This window comes from Bombus affinis, chromosome 17 (assembly GCF_024516045.1).
Source record: "Bombus affinis isolate iyBomAffi1 chromosome 17, iyBomAffi1.2, whole genome shotgun sequence".
Classification (NCBI taxonomy): Eukaryota; Metazoa; Arthropoda; class Insecta; order Hymenoptera; family Apidae; genus Bombus; species Bombus affinis.
In genome coordinates, this window is record NC_066360.1 from 5649127 (window position 1) to 5671228 (window position 22102).

The 22102-nt window shown below is 30.3% G+C and overlaps 2 protein-coding genes, 1 long non-coding RNA gene and 1 other non-coding gene across 9 annotated transcripts; 1 reads left to right on the top strand and 3 right to left on the bottom strand.

Annotated features, from left to right (window-relative positions):
* The first annotated feature begins 794 nt into the window (after positions 1 to 794).
* Positions 795 to 913, top strand: LOC126926411 (5S ribosomal RNA). The gene has a single exon (XR_007714544.1). It is a non-coding gene; the product is annotated as a 5S ribosomal RNA (ribosomal RNA).
* A 2150-nt stretch (positions 914 to 3063) lies between these two features.
* On the bottom strand, positions 3064 to 5725 carry LOC126926337 (PHD finger-like domain-containing protein 5A). Its single transcript, XM_050742638.1, has 3 exons — positions 5356 to 5725; positions 4568 to 4758; positions 3064 to 3226 (listed from the first exon to the last, which is right to left on the bottom strand). The coding sequence occupies exons 1-3, from the start codon at positions 5405 to 5407 to the stop codon at positions 3137 to 3139; spliced, it is 333 nt and encodes a 110-aa protein (XP_050598595.1). The 5' UTR covers positions 5408 to 5725; the 3' UTR covers positions 3064 to 3136.
* A 422-nt stretch (positions 5726 to 6147) lies between these two features.
* Positions 6148 to 11795, bottom strand: LOC126926336 (protein claret segregational-like). 3 transcript variants are annotated; one of them, XM_050742635.1, is made up of 8 exons: positions 11704 to 11795; positions 11081 to 11624; positions 10614 to 10968; positions 10243 to 10366; positions 7591 to 8591; positions 7211 to 7508; positions 6848 to 7122; positions 6148 to 6754 (listed from the first exon to the last, which is right to left on the bottom strand). In XM_050742635.1, exons 5-8 carry the CDS (start codon positions 8589 to 8591, stop codon positions 6334 to 6336), a joined length of 1995 nt encoding a protein of 664 aa, XP_050598592.1. In that variant the 5' UTR covers positions 10243 to 10366; positions 10614 to 10968; positions 11081 to 11624; positions 11704 to 11795; the 3' UTR covers positions 6148 to 6333. The 3 variants fall into 3 exon arrangements, with proteins under 3 accessions (XP_050598592.1, XP_050598594.1, XP_050598593.1); XM_050742637.1 differs by lacking the exons at positions 10243 to 10366; positions 10614 to 10968; positions 11081 to 11624; positions 11704 to 11795 and adding an exon at positions 8907 to 9248; XM_050742636.1 differs by lacking the exons at positions 10243 to 10366; positions 10614 to 10968; positions 11081 to 11624; positions 11704 to 11795 and adding an exon at positions 8987 to 9246.
* A 1656-nt stretch (positions 11796 to 13451) lies between these two features.
* On the bottom strand, positions 13452 to 14935 carry LOC126925976 (uncharacterized). Of its 4 annotated transcripts, none has more exons than XR_007714204.1 (4): positions 14835 to 14935; positions 14328 to 14490; positions 13935 to 14231; positions 13452 to 13720 (listed from the first exon to the last, which is right to left on the bottom strand). It is a non-coding gene; the product is annotated as an uncharacterized LOC126925976 (long non-coding RNA). The 4 variants fall into 4 exon arrangements; XR_007714203.1 differs by lacking the exon at positions 14835 to 14935 and adding an exon at positions 14565 to 14686; XR_007714205.1 differs by lacking the exon at positions 14835 to 14935 and having other exon boundaries at positions 13935 to 14203; positions 14328 to 14615.
* Between the last annotated feature and the right edge of the window lie 7167 nt (positions 14936 to 22102).

Genomic DNA, 22102 nt, shown 5'->3' on the forward strand with positions numbered 1-22102 from the left:
CTTTCCGGTTATCTTCCATTCCTACTTCTGGCCCCGATCGTTATACATACTGTATACTCAATACTGTTTGTTTATTACCTTTAGTTATACTGTTTATTGTGATATATATAAGAATGCTGCATATTTATATTATTACGTTTTGTATCTTTCCTATATGTATAAATATTGTTTATCGTATAGGAGTAATAAAAGATAGATCTCTGTATTTAAAAATTGTAATGTCACGTTCAAGATCAGGTTTCAAGGTCACCGCAATGTCAAACACAATAGCGTATAATACGTTCCCCTTTAAGTAGTGCAATTTTTTCTGAAACATCTCGTGGCATTCACGATAAACCGGACACACTGTATATATGTTTACCAGTCAAAAAATTGTAATTACTGCGTGTTTTACAAAACACGAGAATTACAAAAAAAACTACAATTCTGTTACCTTAGAAAACTCTCTCGTTAAAAATTTATGAAAATAAATTACTATTAATAACTATAACGTTAATTTCAAATTAATAACGATATTAGCAAAATACTTAATACAGATACAACTGAGAAAGTGGTTTCAAACTTTTAGCTAGCAATGTATGTGCATTTCATTTAGAAAGAACAAACGGGAACATTCGATAATTGCACAAAAGGATCCCATGCATAATTGCACAGTCGTCGTTCCCCCTGCGGGACGCCTGACGTACCGGAAGTCGAATATCACTGAGACAATGTATCAAAATACAAAATACAACATTTTTTAAATATTCTATTTCTTTGACAATCAAAGACAAATAAAAAAATCACTTATTTCAGCCAACGCTCATACCGCGCTGGGTGCACTCGTTCTCGTCCGATCACGAAAGTTAAGCAGCGCCGGGCACGGATAGTACTTGGATGGGTGACCGCCTGGGAACTCCGTGTGGTGTTGGCTTTTTTTTCTTTTCCCAATCTATTTTATTTTTCTTAACAATCAACCTTTAAGAATCTATAATGTAAGCATCGAGAAAAAGATATGTTTTGCTATAACACGACTATTACCTCGCATTATATCAATCTCATTTTTGCACATACCAATGTTTCCTTAAATATTCTATTTTTTATATCAAACACAAATAAGATTAATGATAAGACTTCTCTTATTATTCTTGAATTAGTACAAGTACATATCAAATACGTATGGTAAAATGTAACGTAAAATGTAAGGTTCGTTAAATTGTACACAGGGTATACTAGAATCAGCCATAAAGATCACGAACGAACCACCATCTGGAATTCGAGCGAATATTCACAAGGCGTTGGATAACTTTACCCAGGAAACTTTTGAGTCCTGCAGCAAGGAAACCAAATTCAAAGCAATATTATTTGCACTTTGCTATTATCACGCAGTACTTGCAGAACGTAGAAAATTTGGGACGCAAGGATGGAATAGGGAAAGTTTTTTTTTATATTTATTTCTTATTATTCACAATTTGTCCATTTTGCACATTGGTCGAATTTTTTAGCAGTTATATTAACATGTTGGTGACTACCCCCATCGGTGGGTACCATCCTCGAGAATAAGGTAAGTGATTTTAAATCTTAATGGATCATAACGTTAAATTAGAAATTACGAATCGAAGATTTGTAACTATTGAAACAATGAGAGAAGGCAAAAAAACAATGTTTAGGATACCTTGTGTAATGTAATAACTTCATATTAATACTCTTTAACAGATTTTTTATTAATTATAAAGCCATATTTAGAATATATCTCGCAACTGTAACATTGTTTAAAACATACTATAACTGTCTTTCTTGTAACCTGCAGTTAAATTAGGAAATGCTACTAATAAGATAAAGCATTACTTTTTACTAGCGATGATATTAGCAAAGTTCGTAAATTATATTCTTTAATAATTGTTTTTTTTTTAGTCAATATATGTTTTAAAAATAAATAATTAAATAATTTAGAGCGTAACTAAGCACAAATAGCAATTAAACAAATTTCTCTGTTACTATGTTAATCGTTGTTAAAACAGCAAATTTACATATATATATACATATGTATTATAAATTGGATATATGTCGGTTTCACATTATGATTAGTGAACCGGATTCGTTATTGATCATCCTAGGATTATTGTGATTAGCTTCTCGAGTATCTAATTACCACGGTTACTTGTCAAATTCTGTAATAATCATATTTGAACTAGTAAATATCTTCCTTATTGCATAACAACAATGTCTAATCCAAATGAAGATTCGTTACACGCCCCTAACCCTAATCATAATGTGAACCCGACATATATATATGTATACATGTGTATATGCAAATATTTTAAATTATTAATAAAGAAAGATATATTAACTGTATTTTTAAATATTTTTAATATTTTATTTCGAGTACATACATTTAAATAAACTCACTAGTTTTCATCATTAACAAAATTCAGTTACAATTTGTATAAATTTTATTCCAGAGTAATAATAGATTTTTCACAAAAACTTTACAGATCAGCACCAAGAGGGGGCACATATATAAACGGATTGTACATGTATGGTGCACGATGAGTCGTTCAAACAGGATGTATCATAGACTCTCGATTTAAGGAATTGTTTCCATTATTACCAATAATGTATATTAGGGCGATTATACTGGACAAATGAGATTTAAAGAATACGTATGAATTGTCCTGTGTATAAAACACGATCGCGTCCTACTCACGTGTGCACGTTCAAATTAAGAACTAAGGAGAGAGAGGTAGTAAGTGGATTCTTGGTGGAGTGACAATTCTATTACAAATCTAATCTTATAAATTAAATTATGGACTAAATATGCAATTAAAATAAAGATTTTCGAAATTGTCAAAGAGTGTTGGTATTCATTTTTCAAAACACGGTATTATGTTATGCAAGATAATATTTATGTAAAAGAAAAAGTACAACGCTTCTCTATGCACGATTACAATTTATTTTTCCATTTTAAATTTCTTTACAATTTACAAAAACGTTAATTCGTACACACATTTTGTAACAAAAAGATTGTATGATCGCGAATTTGAAATTCAATTTTTAAATTAAAAAATAGAAATTATTACAATCTTATAAAAAAAAGTTGTTTATTTGCAATTATTAGAAACATTTTGTACACGTCAAAAATTGTTGGTACCAGTCCTTATCTTCTTTTGAACCCATATTTTTTCCTTTCATAAAATAGATCAGTCTTTGAACTCCCAAGATTTACAATCTTTGGACAACCATCACGCTGCAACAAACCAAATTTCAAATTTCAATCTATTACTACACATTATAAGTCATATATATATATAAATGTCAGCACATTCTGTCTTCCTTAATATGCTGTAACCGTCTACAACTTTTGATTTTATTTAGATATTTTTTCATATCTTTTTTATGAAAATACTTATCTAAATGAATTAAAATGTAGCACTCTATATGGTACTTTTATTATTGGAGTACATAATACTTAGTATGGTAGTGCTGCACAATCTCTATTCGATTGACATTGTCATAGAAAAAGAATTGATAACGTGCTTTAAACAAGATTTAGATGTAAATCCAGCATATTTAAAATGAAAGTTGTAAATTGAAGTATCTCTTAAATACATAAACAAGAAAATTATGTAAATATTTCTCCCTTTCTATCTGTATGTCTTCCTTTCTCATTATCTCCCGCTGCTTGCTAAAGATTATGAATGTTAAATTATAATGTATATCATAAATGTCTGTATATTAATGTATAATTTATAGCTAATTAAAAAAAAAAGATAAAAGTTCTGGCTACAAAGATATTGGATTTATGCTGGAATATAAAACATATATATTTAATCTCAAATATATAGAAACATTATACATATAACATTAACAAATTGCTTTTATTAAAAATTGTATAAATTACAAAATATGAGAAATGAACTATACATTTATTATAATTATATCAATCAGGTTGATCAATGTGCATTTCGAATTTAAACATTACTCAATATAGATTTATTGTGATTCCAGCCCTGTATGGGTCCAGAGAAATAAACTATACTTTTAAAAGTTTGAAGCATTAAATTTATAAATTTTTCTTTAAAAAAGTTGTTTGGATGTTTTCCACTCGTCTGAAAAATCGTGGACAATAATATTGAATTCCTTTTGTTGCCTTTCTTATTTTAAATAAAATAAAAATTTCACAAGATATATGCACATATACATAAGTTCAGAAGATTTTGAAATATATAAAATTATTTCTGTTCAAATTCACTGATCTCAATATGCTTTTAAGTTAATTAATATGCTTGTAAATATGATCATAAATTTATGGAAAATGAATGATTCTATTAAACAGTTTATTAAAAATTGCAAAAACGGAATTTACTCTTCCTACAAAATCTTTATGTGTGCCTGAATTTATCTCCAACAATTAATTAATATCATAAGCCAGCTTTGAAGTATGACATGATATGAAATATAACAAAGATATAAATTACAATAGTTAACAATCTGACCATTTAATAAATCAAATTCCATAATTTTATATGCAAAAATAAAGAACATAATTTATTAAGAACACATATTAAATTACTTTTTAAAAACTTACATCTTTCTCTTGGATTGTACATTCTTTGCAATAATAGGCATCAGACACACCAGGTCCACCACAGATAACACATCTGCCTTGATAAGATCCATAATTGCATTCATCACAAATCCGAACCAGAGTACAAGGTCTTACATAAGAATCACAAATTACACATTTACCGTCACATTTCTCGCATAACCTCCCTATTGCTGAAAATAAATTTGATTTTCATCATAAAAAGTTCAATAATGGACTATTTTAATTGTATATGTATACATGATTTTATTAGTATCACATAACAATTATACGATATTGATAATGTTTTTATATATAAATCTATTTATCCAATAATTGTAATTTTACTTCTTCATTTCTTAAATTTCTATGTAAATGGGTACAATGTAAATAAAAGGTTAATTTTATGAAAGGTAAAAAATTGTATACAGATACATATATCTATACAAGAATTTTGACACATATACTATTGATACATATATATATTGAAAAATTATTATTATATAATCAATTAACAATGAAGGTACAAATAAATCTAATTATTTATTAAGGAAGTTTGTTGTTTATGTAACAATATCATTATTTATATATATATATTTCAGATGAAAATATATTATAGTCAACATTTGTAATAATCATATATTTATTGAAAATATAACAATAATAAAATAATTTCTTTTGTCTTTAAGTAAGAATTTCGTAAAAAAAAATAGTATTCTCGTAAACTAATAAAGCAAACTTAACCTAAAATTCAAAATTGCAATTTAACCTAGTACATGTATAAATCTTACCAACTCCTGGTTGTTTTCTACAGAAAATTAAATCTGGATGATGTTTCGCCATATCACAGAATTAGCAAAATCCTTTTAACTTATATTATTACTGCACTAGTCACTAGAGATTAGAAAATATTAAAAACAGAGAGAATTTTTCTTTCTGATAGATATGTAGGGACTAAAGAGATCGTCAATCAACGTTTAAATGCGAAATTTTGTTAAAAAATGGACACTGAGAAGGACCTCTCATGGTTAATGAATACACTATCAATATTACTCGTCTCCGATGCTCTTGATAGGAAAAACATTTATAAACACCGCGATGTGCGACCGCACGGTGCACTGCTAGAGGAAACACATATTGCCAGCCATAAGTACATACTAGAGCATTTATTGATATATTATTGCTATAAATTATTTATGTGCATTTATTATACACCTATTATTCTATTTGTACTATACATTGTAACATAAAACGCTAAATAAAATAAAATTTATTAAAATTATGTAATAAATATAACAAATAAATATATTAACACCAGCTAATACCTATGTCTGGCAACGTAGAAAAATTTTTTCCTATTACTTTAAATAATACAATTGTTGCCAAAAAACGCAATTAATAAAAGACGTACACGGTTTCATTTTGCTAAACCAGAAGGGATTGGTTCGAATCAAGTCAGAGACTTTATTTTTATAACGAATATAATAATAGTTTAAAAAAGTTATTTCTTTTAATTATATACAATATCTTTGAAAATATGGAAATTTCAGTTAAACTGAGCGAATATGTAGATTATGTCAGTATTATGGTAATATATTTTATATTGAACTATTTACAGTTTTTGTTGCAATTTATAAAAGAAAAAAATAAAATGACACAAAAGAGGATGTGCGTTTACTATATAAAATAGTCTAAATAATGCTTTTAAAAAATAATGCTTAAAAACACTAAAATCTTGAAGTGTAATAAAAATACTATTTGGTGAAACTTCATGCGGAGTTTTGTAGCACTAGTCGTGTTCTTTTTGCATTACCGGGTTTGCAACTGTTTACACTGCTAGCAAATCTCAATGAATTCAATGTTTCGTTATAACATTCGTCTAAAGGAGATATGTTCAGTAACATCAAAGTCTTTGAATTGCCACCCAAAGACGGCATTAATAAATGAGTGAGCTTTGAATTTCTGTATGGAATATGTTCTTGTTTTTTCAAAAGGGCCAAGATAACGTTGCCCAAGTTTGCTAACGATTTATTAATGTTTTTCGTTTCTGCCAGTCGTACAGATTCTTCCCCTTTTAATCTTTCAGATCCCGCTAGGTCAACTAAATTTAAGTTTCCTATTGAAATCTCCTCTTTTAACTGATGTGTTCCTACAAGCTTTATTCTTGTTACTGAATGCGACCTAGACGACCTAGAAAAGTAAATTATGCATTTATTTTTAAATCTATCGTATTTGTTGTACATCCAAGATAGAAAATAGGAATGTGTGTCTTTATGTGTGTACCGTTCGTTCGATTGAGTAGCCGCAACTGCTCTATTACATTGCGCCGTCAAAAGGCACTCGTGCAATTCTTCAGGGCTATTAATTTCCTGTATTTTCAAATTACTGACATACAAATTGTGTCCCTTACTATCAGCCATTTTAATTTCATGTGTCTTAGCTTGAGAATCAAGCAAGTCAACAATATGCTCATTGTAAATCTCAAGGAAACTAGCTTCTATCCGATATTCCCAACCAAGTAATTGAAATTCTTTCATTTTTTGAAATATATGTCGTACCTGAATCATTAAAAAAGATCATACTATTTTACATTGCAAGTAGTAATAAAATATATATATATATATATATATACTGTTCAATGTATACCGTTCTAGGTATCATGCCTTCCATTTCAATACCCGGTAAACCTTCCATAGTATATGTTTTACCAGAACCAGTCTGGCCATATGCAAATACACAGACATTATATCCCTCTAAAGCGGACTCAACTAACAGGGCTAATTCTTCAAAAATATTTTCTTGGCTAGCAGTTGGTGGAAAGACTTTATCGAAAGAGAACTCTTGCCTGGTTCCTCTCGGTCTTCCGCTGCAACTAACTGAATCAGACCCATCAAATTTTCCTACTTCGATAGTGCATTCATCTACAAAGTTGATATTACACATCCTGGATAAATAAAATAAATGTCATTAGGAAACTGTGCTGTATTTGTGAAAATCAAATATTTATATATATATAAAATACATACGCTTTTCCAAGTTCACTTGGAGTTCTAGGTCGGACTCTGCAAAATACCCTGATATTTCCTTTCATTTCTTGTATTGCATTATGAAGGACTCTACGATCTTTGTCCATGGTATGAACCAATGTTTGTAACTCATTTTTAGTTGTATTTAATTCTTTATTCATCTCTCTTTCAACTTCTAAACTAGCTTTTAGATCCTTTATCATAAATTCATGTTGCGACAGTAATGACTCTTGAGACGAGCATTTTTCTTTAAACTCTACTAAAATATTCGAAATGTTTTTACATGACTCCTCTGATTCTTTTAAACATTTTGTCAAATTCTCTTTTTCTTCTTGCAATTTATTCATTTCTGCTTTTAATTCCCCGCATTCATTTACTAATGTCTTATTTAAATTTTCAAATTCTTCTGCTTTTAGTTTATATACATTTTCATTTGCCTTTAATGTGTTCATTTGTTCTTGAAGTTCGTTATATTTTCCTGAAGTTTCTGCATATTTCTGTCGTATATTAGATAACTCATTACTTGTGTGGGCCAATCGACCCTTTAAGTCCCATTTAGAAGGCTTAGCAGCATTACTACTGCATTGTACCTTCTGGGCTATGTTATTCTGACTAGACTTATTGGTGGTATTATTTCTTAATGTACTACCAACTTGCTGTGTGCTTATTTTAGTAGGAGGCTTAGTAAATTGTTTCTTGGTCTCGCCATGTGCAATGGTTGCAACAGCTGGTCTTTTCACAGCTTTGGTAGTAATGGAAGACATAGTCTTTGATCTACTAAAAGTTTGTTTAACTGGAGGTTTATTTTCATTTGAACATTTTGCTATATTTACTGTACTTTTGGCTTTTGTCAGTCTCTCAGGAACAGCACTAGAACTTGCATGGGGCAGATCATTTTGGCTTTTTACCATTTTTTGATTATCTTTTTCTGTAGCAATGTTCACTGTGCTGTTAATTGCTTTTGATAAATTAATTTTTGGCTTTGGCAATCGTGATTCCATCTAAACATAAAGATCAATTATTTGTATTAATACAATAATAAAAAAAGGAAACTACATGCTTTAAAACATTTAATTCATACCCATACATGCAAAACCAATATTTCCAGTGTATTGTTTAATTATTACCAAATTACAACATTCATTAGCAGACAAGCCCCCCTTTACTGTTTATGCTGCTCCAAACCACATTTTATTCAAAACAATAAAACAAATATAGTTAATTAAATAGTGGATTACGTGAAATCGAAAATATATTATACATGACAAAAAATTAATGTGTACGATTGATATAAACAACTATCTGACAAAACAAACCTCGTTCAACAAAAGAACACAATTAAGTCACTCGTAGTCACACATCTATCAATTATTTGTTTACTTTTAAATCATATTACCTAATCTGTTATATTCGCATATACAAAATCACATTAATAGCGTTACTTGTACAGAAAGAAAGAAACGACAGTTTACTTCACTCCACAGCATTCAAAAGTCGGTTAAGCTGTTAAACAACTGCATTTATTTAAACTTGAATTTGCTTGATTGTAGCCAATCAGAGGAGTATAGTACAAGAGCTGAGAACCAATCATTTGAAGACATAGAAAAGATTTGCCCAATAGTAATCGCTGATATATGTATTTTTACTTGGTTATATTTTAAAGTCGATACACGTATCGATACTTGAATGTGTCGATTCTATTTAATTTTCATTAGCAGTTTGAAACTTAAACAACAATAAATAAAGATTATCAGTTGTTCCGAATTATAATTTTCCGATTGTAAAATTATAAATAGTTTATTATTTTTATAGTGTCATTAATTGATATTTAATTAAATATTTTAATCAATAAAAATCACTTTTCTCAGATGAGTTAGTAAAATATACATTCAATAACTTTTGAATATACTTACATTTAAGAAAATAATTTATGATAAGTATATAAAATATGTATTTCAAAATTAAACGATCAGGCTGTAGCAATGTATTTTATGAATAATTCTAAAAGAAATATTAAATGAGCATAGGTTTGTAACTATTTTATTAAACATTTTTTAAAAAGATATTCATCAAGTAGTAAATTTCGATATCTAATACTATATATAAAAAAATAAATGTTGTTTCCTTAATTCTACTAATCCAGTTGTTGCTTATTTGAAAACATTAAAAGTTATTGTTAATATATTTTACTTTTTTTATATCAGATGGTAAGATCAGTATTATCAATCAATTTTAACTGTCGTTATGAATCTTCCGGATAACCTAGTACATTTATACACAGCTACTTTATTTAATTTCAGAATACTTTATATTTTTTGGAAGAGATGTAAATTATGATAATATAGAGTAATTAAGTAAAAAAATATTTCAGTGTGATTTACAAAATTGATATATATATACGAATATATATATATTTATATTTTACTAAACAGTAATCTTAGTTTCTTATAAAGATTTAATGATCTCATAATAAAAATGTTATATTTAAATTTTTATACCTAATTAGTGTATATCTGTGTGAAATTAAACATATATATATGTATTTAATCACCACAAGTATTATATTTATTTTGTACAAGTATTATAAATAGATTAAGAATATATTTAGTCTTTGACTATAGATTGAAAATATTTAACTCATCTTTAAATTACTTTTTAATTCATTTAACAAGATTGATTCTACTATCATCTTTTGGTAGGTAACATAGATTTCCAAACATTAGGTATCACTTTTATTATCACCAAGGACTTTGATGCTTAAGTATGCAACGTAAATCTGCAAGAAAACGAATCTTTTTAAATAAAATTTCATTTTTATCGTGTAATATAAAAGAATCCTGTAATATTTTAAATTTTTATATTACAAATTTGTAAATTTATGACATTTAACAAATTATATCATAAATCTCATCGTAAATTAACAAATTTGTAATAAAATTCATAATATTAATTCGTAATATTTTATTTGAAAACATTCTTAAAAATTTTCTAAGTAATTAAATCTTAATTCAAAATTCTCTTACTTGATGCCTTCATCACTGCAGAATGTCATTACAACATTCATAGTCTCAAACACTTTCTGGAATATAGCTTTCTTCTTCCCATAATATTACATTTTCACATATTTATCCATATCCGTTAATTTTGCTTTTTCCTTGTGAACATACTTTCTTACCAGAGAATAGTTCTTATTATTTTTCTAATTGGAATTACAATAGTAAATGGACAGGAATACGTGTTTTCTCAATTGCAGTCAATAAAATTTTCTAATTGTGTGAAATCATTAAAATTAATTTTCAACGTAGTGGACAAATTTAAATTTGTTTCTAATAGTGATATTCGCATAAAATCATGTATAACTATTCCTTTTGGTAAATCCTATTAATAAAACAAGTTGCATTATAATACTGGTATATAAATATTATATGTCAGTTAATATATTAAACATTAAAAACTAATGATTTAATTGCTATATACCATATAAATTTACCTTTATTCTTATTTGTATTTCTTTAACAAAATACGATATCTGTCCATTATATAAAACAGTCTAATTAATGCTTAAAGAGGTATGACATAGATATTTTCAAATCTAATCGAGATACTATTTGTTGAAACCTTGTATAGTGTTTTGTAGTCATGCTCATAGGATATTAACATTAATCATATTCTTTTTCCATTCTGGGATTAGCAATTGTATACATTACTAGCAAATCTCAATAAATTTAATGTTTCATTATAATATTTATCTAAAGGAGATACATTCAGTAATATCAATGTCTTTGATGTGCCACTTAAAGGCATTATTAATAAATAAATCAGCTATACAGACATTATACTCCTCTAAAACAGATTCAACTAACAGGGCTAATTCTTCAAAAATATTTTCTTGGCTAGCAGTTGCTGGGAACACTTCATCGAAAGAAAATTCTTGTCTGGTTCCCTTTGATTTTCCACTGCAATTAACTGTATCAGACCCATCAAATTTTCCTACTTCGATATTGCATTCATCTACAAAGTTGATATTACACATCCTGGAGAAAATAAAATAGGCGTCATTAACTGTGCTGTATTTGTGAAAATCAAATATTTATATATATATAAAATACATACGCTTTTCCAAGTTCACTTGGAGTGCTAGGTCGGACTTTGCAAAATACCCTGATATTTCCTTTCATTTCTTTATTGCATTATCAAGGACTCTATGATCTTTGTCCATGGTATGAACCAATGTTTGTAACTCATTTTTAGTTGTATTTAATTCTTTATTTATCTCTCTTTCAACTTCTAAACTAGCTTTTAGATCCTTTATTATAAATTCATGTTGTGACATTAATAACTCTTGAGACGAGCATTTTTCTTTAAATTCTACCAAAATATTTGAAATGTTTTTACATGACTCCTCTGATTCTTCCAAACATTTTGTCAAATTCTTTTTTTCTTCTTGCAATTTATTCATTTCTGCTTTTAATTCCTTGCATTCGTATACTAATGTCTTATTCAGATTTTCATATCCTTCTGCTTTTAGTTTATGTATATTTTCATTTGCCTTTAATGTGTTCATTTGTTCTTGAAGTTTGCTATATTTTGCCAAAGTTTTTATATATGTGTTTTATCAGTTGTATTTTGGCCTTTATCAGTTTTTGAGGAACAGCATTAGAACGTGCATGGGACATATTAATTCATATCATTTTTTGATTATTCTTTCCATAGCAATATTTACTGTGCTGCTAGTTACTTTTGATAAATTAATTTTTGGTTTTGGCTAGCATGATTCTATCTAAACATGAAGATCAATTATTTGGATTAATGCAATAACAAAAAGAAACTACATACTTCAGAACATTTAACCAATATCCATATATGCAAGATCAATATTTCCAGTATTCAAACTACAATATCTACTATTAGACATGCCCCCTTTTACTGTTCATGGTGACCCAAATCACATTTTATTCAAAACAATAAAACAAACGTAGTTACTTCAATAGTGCGTCACATAAAATTGAAAATATAACGAGCGATATAAACAAGTATCTGGCAAACAAATCTCGTTGTGCAAAAGAACACAATTAAGTCACTCGTAGTTACACATTTATCAATTATTTGTTTACTTTAAATTATATTACCTAATTTATTATCCTATACACAAAATCAGAATAATCGCGATGCTAATACAGAAAGAAAGGAACAACGCTTTACTTCATTCCATAGAATTCAACAATCGATTAAACAACTGCATGTATTTAAACCGATAGAGATATGAAAATACGAATGTTCTTGCGTTATTAGACAAGGACATAAGAAGTCTCCATGTAGCATCTTTTTATTTCTAAACTGCTTTCTCCGTTTTTTCACGCACTTCATCTGTATATCTCCATATTTCAATTTGAATTTGTTTGAATGCAGTCAATCAGAGGTCCAGTGAATCAATCAATATATGACAACTGAGAACCAATCGTGTGAGGCATACAAAAAATTTGCCCAATAGCAATATAAGTTAATGCATCGCTGATATAATATTAAACAAAGAAGAAAAGATTACTCGCGCACGTAGTTCTAGTTGTTTTACAGTACAAGTGCTGCAGCATGTGACCAAATTCTGAGTTTAATTGAAATTAGCATATACAAGAACCTATAAAATTAAAGATCTTCCCTGTTTGATCGCAAATTAGCATATGCAAGAACATATGTATTTAAGCTTAAAGTTTGAGATCTGATCTGTTTGATTATACACTACATAGCCAAGAACCTATTGAGTGCCACGCTGAAAAAATCTATTTAATTATCGGTTTTACGAAAAAGTTTATATCTACTTTTCTATACGAGATAGACAAATAGGAGAAGGACAAAATTGTAAGTTGTCTGAAAAAGAAAAATAAATTGTTTACTATATTTTTGAATAATAACACATATAAAGCCAAACAGAAGTTAGAAATAGTACAAAATGTCAGAATATAATAATTTGTTAACAAAAAACAAAGAAAATAAATAAATTTTTGCCATCGAGGAAATTCCAACTGCTCTTCGCTCTTTCTCTTAATTCTTAAGACATGAGCTCTTCTTTCTTGATATTTTCTCGGGCGCGAATCTTCCTCAGCTTTAACGGAAAGCTCTCCTTCGGATGCGCCTAAAATCATTGAAGGAATTGATTCTTCAGAAAGCGTGAAATTCGGACTGGAAGGGTAATACATTGTATTTTTTCCAGAAGTATTCACTAATATTTACTTTTGGAATAGCAGAACATGATTATACCATATGCATACTGGTGTGAAAGCTGGTGTGAAATTATTAAAATTTACGTTTTACAAAATGTCATTTTTAATGCCAAAAAAATTTGTTACCTTTATACCAATAAACCACATTTGCTTGCTGTTGTTGATAGTAGTCTTCGTCCTTTTCGTCTTGCCTTTCTTATTTTCTCATCAATTTTACGAGCTGTCATTCTTGTATATCTTCTTTTTCTTCTTTATTTTTTAATAAATATTTTGATGGTTCTGGTATGGCATTCCCTTTCAACCTTTTCCTTCTATTCGTATTTTTTGTAGCACTTGATTTGAACATTTCGGATAAAAAATGGTCAGCGCAGACACCCATGTTTCTTAAAGTGGAGCTGGCACAATATTTTAGGTTAGGAGTGCCTGTTAAAAGATTAGTGCATATAGATAGTAATAAAAAGTAATATAGATAAAAAGAGTGAAAAGAGTATAAAAGACAAGGATAGAATGACAATCTACCTAAATGTACATGTACATTTACTATTGTAATCAAATATTGCGAGTCATCTATGAGCTGTCCATTACTGATGTTAAATCTGTCATTTAAAAATACGTTTGGCTTCTTATCGCTCCAACATAAATAACTTCCGTTGTTTGTCGACTAGTTCGACAGACTCAGGCACTGCAATACGAGAGTTAAATTAATTTCTCTTTAAACTAGTCTAAATTCTATGAAGTGTCTTGTTATATCTCAACTGTTTAGCCTGTTCCTTATTCTTACTAACAGAAAATGTTCAATACGTTAGAAATGAAAATTACTAAACGAAATAGAAAAAGAGCCCCGATATTTATAAGAATGTGAACAATTATTTTCATGTCTTAAATATATCTTTTAGTGATAAGTTATCATCACTAAGATGTAATCTATTCGATGATATTCTCAATGATACATTAATACTTAGATCCTACAAATTTAGTATGATATGTAAAATAAAATTGTAAAATATTCTGTTACGTATACGCTACCGTTCGTGTAGGTAGGATAATTTGCTACAAGAAGGAGAAGTATTACAATTTTCGACAACAGCGCTATGCGTTTGAATACGCTGTGATACGCAGCGATTGCCGATCCAAAAAAATAGTTTTCTAAAATTTTCACGAGTTACTAATCTAAACTAAGGACTAAACAAGCTGGCAACATTTTTATAGAAGTACCAAAAGTCTCGCAAAGTCTGGAATCACGAAACTTAAAACGAAATCGAGCTCGACGAGAATCGAACTCGCGTCAACCAACGTTGGAAAGTCGTGACGCTACGAACGCTGTTTTTTTTCTTTTCTTTTTTATCTTTGTTTATTAATTCCAGGTTTTTTACATATTTTTTTTACATGATTTTTTTTTCCAGAATAAACGCTGAATTCTAATTGTAGGGCGGTACAGGCAAAAGTATCGATACGCGACGGTACGACGTGGCCATGCATTATTACATTTTTTTTTTTTTTTTTTTTTTTAAGATTATTATTGTAACTTAAATTTAAGCCGCTGTTGCGCTGTGCTTATGTACGATATTTTAATTTATGTCCTGAAAGCCTGGACGCAAAAACAGGACAGTTCGCTAGCCTATTAGGGAGGGGATGGGAGAGGATGGACTGGGAGGGGCTACGAACGCTGTCAATCCACGACTTTCCCTATGCACTACTTAAGCCTTTAAGACGTACAAGCAGAATTTCTTTCTCCATTTCTAATAAAATCAGGATTTTGAATACTAACTCGTTTTTCTGCTATACTTAAATTTCTTGCACCTTGATCGGAAACAACACCTCCATCAAGTTATCAACCCTATACTATATAAAATATCTAAAATAGCATGTAATACATCTGATAATTGAATAATAGTTTTAATTGCATTCTTTGAAGCAAAGGATACTAATAGTTGATTTCAATCATCGAGCATGTCTCTTATCATAAAAATCAGTACCTGAGTGCTCACCGATACACGTCGTTATTCTGCCTAAAAATTCTAAATTCTGAAAACCTTCAATAATTTGTTCTCTTTTTTTTTATTTCATTGTCGTTTTGTCGAATAAGAGCATATCGGTTCATGATCAAATCAAAATCATTTAAATTCCTTATTTTAATCCATTAACGCTTCAAGTAAATTTTGACGTATACTTGGCCAAATATCAAGTATGTGATGGTCATATATGAATGATTGTGCTAGGACTGGGAAGATTAAATTTGAGATATCGCTGATGCTATTATACATAGAGGGCGAAGTGTGACGCAGCGTTAAACACAATAGCTGTTTATCCTTCTATGAAACGAATAGTCACTTACGCCATGCGATATGGGTTTCTTATCATGTCCTCCCGTGGCCGTTTTGTTTCATGGCGTAGACCAATCGCAGTCTCATGTGAATTGCAACAGAAAGACTTGTCGGATAACATTCTCTTTTAATAAAATCAATTTGATATTTAATATTTATTAAATGTAGAGAAACACACACAAAATGAAATTGGAGGAATTGTTTGTTCATGTATTTATTTTACTAAATAATCTACCGTTTCAATAAATTATTTATAAAGGTAAAATATAGAGTAAAAATACACAATCACAATACGTACAAATTAATACTAAATGGTCACTATGCCTATTTTCTGCTTCATTCGATATAAAAATATCGACAAGCTACAGGTAAGTAGATACAGGCTCTCTTTCTTGTACATATTATTATTGAATACATCTGTTAGTACAAGAAATTAATTTATAGCGTTACATCATATTCTTTCTATCAGCGTGACATTGATGAATATTTACAATTTTGTCATACAACAGAAATAGAAATAAAAATTGAAGTAGAAATAAAATGACCAAGTTTATCTTTTGAGAATCGTGTCATTCGAAACTAGAAATAAGAATTGAAGCGAAGATGAGACATTTGCCTCAGAGTGTTATTAAAAATATGCTTTTTATTATGATTATTGTTATGGAGAAAAATTAAATTTCTCTGAATCATCAATATCGCTCATCATTAGTATATATAGAAAATTAACAAAATTCTTTAATTTATTTATTAATCTCTCGCTAAAAATTTTGTTCTCGATATATTTATGTTGTCTTATTATATATTTTTTTTTTTTTTTTTTTTGCAAATCACTAATAAGAGAAAGTAATTTAATGAATAACTCAGAAGAATAAGTAAAATCATCGCTCTTATAATAATAATTCATTTATCATAATAAATGTGTGTCTAAAACGTTTACAAATTTAATTTTTTATTCTTTTTTTGCATTGCTTCTTTTTTCTCAATGGGGATTGACTTGAAATCCTCTCATGACACAAAGAACACCGTTACAACTATTCTTACTGGCAGCGTATTTCCTTCCATACCTAGTTTATATCTATTCTATAGGCCATGATTTTCGTTTTTTCCCGTATTCGTTGTCACTTTAAAATATAATCGCTTCACGCAATTTCACACACGCATCACACACACATCTTGACGCATTAGTGGGCATGCAAATAGGACGTGTATCGCGACAGGAGAAATGTGTTTTGCATAAAATAAAACATTTTCTTAGAAACGATGCCTCTGCATTATTATTTTTAAAAAGCTCGCCTATCTTCGGGACAAACTGTGTACATACTATTATATATAAAGTAAAGAAATTATTTAGTTTAGTAATAAATGACACTTTATTTAGCAGGCTACGCCAATGCTGTCGAGTCATCCTTCTATGTTACTTGGGTTCGATATAGTTCCCGTCGATTTTTATCACCATAGCGACAATGCGTGCGATGGTAGGAGAGATATGATAGAATGAAAACGAAATTCTATCTTATCTATAGTCTCTGCAATGAGATAAGAGAGTAAACATTAGTCCGGTCAAAATAGACATTTCAAATAACAAAAATTCCGACAGAGATAAATTTTGGTAGAGATCTTGGGTACACCAATAGAAATAAAAACCAAAATTTTCGGATTTTTTAAATTTTTCTTGAAAACGATAAGTTTTAAGATATCGCCATTCTAAAAGTTGGTGGAGTTACATTTTACGTGATATGCACACATTTTCACACCATCTATAGGTTACTTGGTGCTTTTTTTTTAACGTGGTTTCCCCAATAAGCCTATTCCACGATCTGTTATGACGTAGTTTTATGGCTAATATTTGTACAAACTAACTTGTGACTAATGACTCGTCGTCGATAACTAATGACTCGTTCCAAAAAATATGACAATGAATCCGGGATATCGGTGTTTATATTCTCGAACATTCTACTCGGTGGGGGGTATATAATATTATCAAACACACAAGATTGAATATCGTCACGAATAATTGCTGCCGCGGCTTTCAAAATTCTTAACCGTCCTTCTTTTTCATTCCAGTTTTTTTATCAGACCAAGCTTGACTTAAAATGTCTTGGTAATTGTCGAAGAAACAAATAAATGTTAATTTTCCCGGCTTTTCTGTAATCATAATTCTACTACCATATTTTACTTTCAATCGTATTTTTATAGTTCTGTTATCTAAAGCTACATTTTTACTAACATCCTCTAGTTCATCCAATGTAAACTGGCAATCATCATGTAGAATGTAACTCCTTCAACTATTAGAATGGCGATATCTTAGGAATGGTGATTCTTAGGAAAAAAAGTACTAGGAACGTTTTTGTAGATAATTTTATGATCTACAATTTTTGTCCGGGCTATATTTTCGATAAAACTCATCGTTTTCAAGAAAAATTAAAAAAATCCGAAAATTTTTACTTTGACCTTGAATAACTTTTTTTTTTTTTAGCACCCATGGAATCGATGGGGACTTTTGGCACTTTATTTCTACTGGTGTAGAAATAAAGTGCCAAAAGGTCTCTACCAAAATTTAGCTCTGTCGGAATTTTTGTTATTTCATGCAAAAATGGAACTTTCATGCCATGTGACATAACCACGAGAATAGAGTGGCAGTGGTGGTACAGACAATCGAATGATCGCGATCACGATTACGGTCGTATATACAATAAGAAGCTGAGATTTTACTTGGAAGAAATACGAGCTAAGTGTTGAGCTGGAAGCGGCACGCCCCACCAACACGTATTTTTCAACTCTATCGTTCTATATTATATTACTATATTACTATACTATACTATATTATTATATTATATTACTATATCTACCTATATATTATATATCGTACATGTATCGGTTAGAGCGTAAATTGATCCACATTTAAGTGCTTACAAAGAGAATACTAATTAAATAATAAGAATTCCTTTTTTCAATTAAATTTTTATCAACGCACTTGTAAAGTTTTTTCAATTAACATAAGATCGAACACGATATAAATCACATGTATATGCATATGTAATGGACGAAAAAGATACACACTGACGTAATTAAATGAGCAACTATGCTTCATATTATATCTAATTCTATTTTAATTAGAAAAAGCTCGTTGTAACATTGACAAAACTTTTACTCGACAAATATTAAAAATAATATTAACATTGTCTTATCTTACAGTACTCAGCTATCGAGTTTCGCGCTATGTTAAAGAGAACATTAAGACCAGGGCCTCTTGAGCGAAACTCCTCCATCAGTGAGCGATGACTTTCATGTAATTAGGAAGACCATCGTGACCGGCAAGTATCGTAGCATTATTGTATGTGCAATCCATCTACGTTACTCGTTTTAACAATATTCACGTGGATTTAGAGAACGAAAGAGAGAATGTGAAATAAAATGGTAAAGATTTGCCAATAATTGAAACAAAAATTATGAAAAAATAAGTTTATTTCTCATACATATTAATCTTTATTCGATGATAAAATCCAATTTAAAATTAATAAAGTACTGATATAGTAGAATATATAGATATAGTGAAATAACAATATTTAGAATCTAATAAGTATTCGATGAAAAATCTCAACATTGTGTTTGGAACACTCCACGATAGAGCAAATGCACAGGCTTATAAACGAAATAATAGTAGCACTAGAAAACAAGGAATACTGCACAGCCCTCTTTATAGACATAGAGAAAGCATTCGATAAAATTAACCATGAAAGTCTACTACAAACAATTAGGAAACAATTCCCGGAGCAAATACACCGCTTAATAAAATCCTACCTAAGCAGCAGAACCTTCGTAATAAAAATCAAGGACACACACTCTCAAGTTAAAGACATCAAGGCCGGGGTACCACAAGGAAGCGTCCTAGGCCCAATACTATACACATTATACACGGCGAACATACCAACAACTACCAACAGCACAGTATTGACATTCGCGGACGACACAGCTATACTAGTCAGGCATACTAACCCAGAAACGGCAGTCAAAATACTACAAGAACATATCGTAAAAATAGAAAATTGGCTACAAGAAAAACAATTAAAAGCAAACCCCAATAAATGCAACCATATTACATTCACGCTACGGAAAAAGATACCACCAAACATCCTATTGAACGGTACGCATATAACGCAAACAAAGCATGTCAAATACCTAGGACTCCACTTAGATCAAAAACTTACCTGGAAACTACACATCAAATCAATAGTAGAAAAAATACAGAAAACAAGGAGACAAATGTATTGGCTAACAAACCGAAAATCCAAACTAAGCACAGAAAATAAAGTAAAAATATATAAAACGATCATAAAACCAATCTGGACGTACGGAATACCACTATGGGGGACGGCAGCAATGAGCCATATAAACAAAATAGAGGTAATACAGGCTAAAATCCTCAGAACAATAGTAAACGGACCTTGGTACGTCAGAAACGAAGATATACGAAGGGACCTGGGAATGCCAACGGTCAAGGAAGAAATCAGCAGATACTCCGAGAAATACAAATCAAGAATAGCAACACACATAAACCGGCTAGCTGCGGAAACATACAAAATCACAAATATGGACAGAAGACTAAAAAGGAAGCACCCAGCAGACCTTATAAAGGACATAACCTAACAAACACGAGGATGATACCCCGCTGGGGGTAGCCACCAACATGCTAATGTAACCGCTAAAAAATTCCACCAAATGTCCAAATTGGACAAATAGTGAATTTAAATAAATAAATAAAAAAAAAAAAAAAATTGTGTTTGGAATTAAAGTTAAATTTTACTATGAAATTGTGAAGAATACAATTGCAATATGAATATGCGACTCTACCATAGTTGTTCATCCTAGAACAGAATTAAACGTAGAATTTAATATATCGTAGGTTAAACTTGAAAAAATATAGTGATAACTTTTAAAATTTTTGAACATGATACCTTATTAAAGATTATTTATTCGATAGATTTATTTATAATGATTGCAACGGCAAACTATAATTTTTTAACCTAGAGCTATTTTTCGAAGTAATAATGTAATGCAAATAAAATAACTAAATTGGTCACAATTAGTCAACCACTGAGTGACAACTCACTTCTCGCAAATAACTCCTCACGACTCGTGACTTTCTCTACCATCCGCTTATCATCAGTTTTTATACCCCCACCACACACACGTGTTCCGTAGCCGTTCATGACCATCGATGTTCACGTACGTCGTTTCCAAGTAATTACTTTTCTTACAGGCCGCGGACACATCGATGGAATTTCACGTCCCTTCTGGCCTGTTTACATTTCCACTTCCTATGTACATTGTAATTCGTACTCCTAGAGAGTTCTTTTCTTATGATTATTCCTCAATACTACATTATATAGATACAATAGAATTTTCATAATCAATAACAACACTATTTTTTATCATATGTTCTATAATAAATATCGTACACGTATATCGGCGAGCCAGCCTTCTCGTCTTCGTCCTGGGGAGGGCACACGCCGAGCATCTCATCCGACGGGGCGTAGGCGCCCCAAGCACCTCGCAAAAAGGATATTTCGGGGCGAAGGCAGAACATACATGTCCTCGGTTCATCGGCGAGATGACACAACTACTTCGAGGCACCTGAAACGCTGCATTATATTATTATTTCCGTGCAATGGTTTGGATTTTTACCGACGACGATCTTACAGGGAATCTGTCACCCTACAACAGCTTTCGCGTCGCTGCCAGCGAGACGAAATCCAGTACCTGAGTCAGTGCCGTCGGGCGTACGCGGATGCCTTATCTCTGTTTTTATTTCTGGACTTCGCCTCAACCTCCGCGTATGTTTCATTCGACTGCTCCTTGAGCGTTAGCGCCACCGCTGACGGGATAGCTTCTTGTTTCCTCGAAATGCTCTAAGAGGAGGTTGCTTCTGTGTCGACCGCGGCTACCTCTGGGCGAAGGTCCTCCCGGTCT

Excerpts from the sequence above, each read along its gene's own strand:
- LOC126926337 (XM_050742638.1), bottom strand. The coding sequence starts at position 5,407 with ATGGCGAAACATCATCCAGATTTAATTTTCTGTAGAAAACAACCAGGA. Across the intron at positions 4,759-5,355 it reads TAGAAAACAACCAGGAGTTG|CAATAGGGAGGTTATGCGAG; the intron begins GTAAGATTTATA and ends ATTTATTTTCAG. Across the intron at positions 3,227-4,567 it reads GTACAATCCAAGAGAAAGAT|CGTGATGGTTGTCCAAAGAT; the intron begins GTAAGTTTTTAA and ends GGTTTGTTGCAG.
- LOC126926336 (XM_050742635.1), bottom strand. The coding sequence starts at position 8,591 with ATGGAATCACGATTGCCAAAGCCAAAAATTAATTTATCAAAAGCAATT. Across the intron at positions 7,123-7,210 it reads AAGGCATGATACCTAGAACG|GTACGACATATATTTCAAAA; the intron begins GTATACATTGAA and ends TTAATGATTCAG. Across the intron at positions 6,755-6,847 it reads GCTACTCAATCGAACGAACG|GTCGTCTAGGTCGCATTCAG; the intron begins GTACACACATAA and ends TTACTTTTCTAG.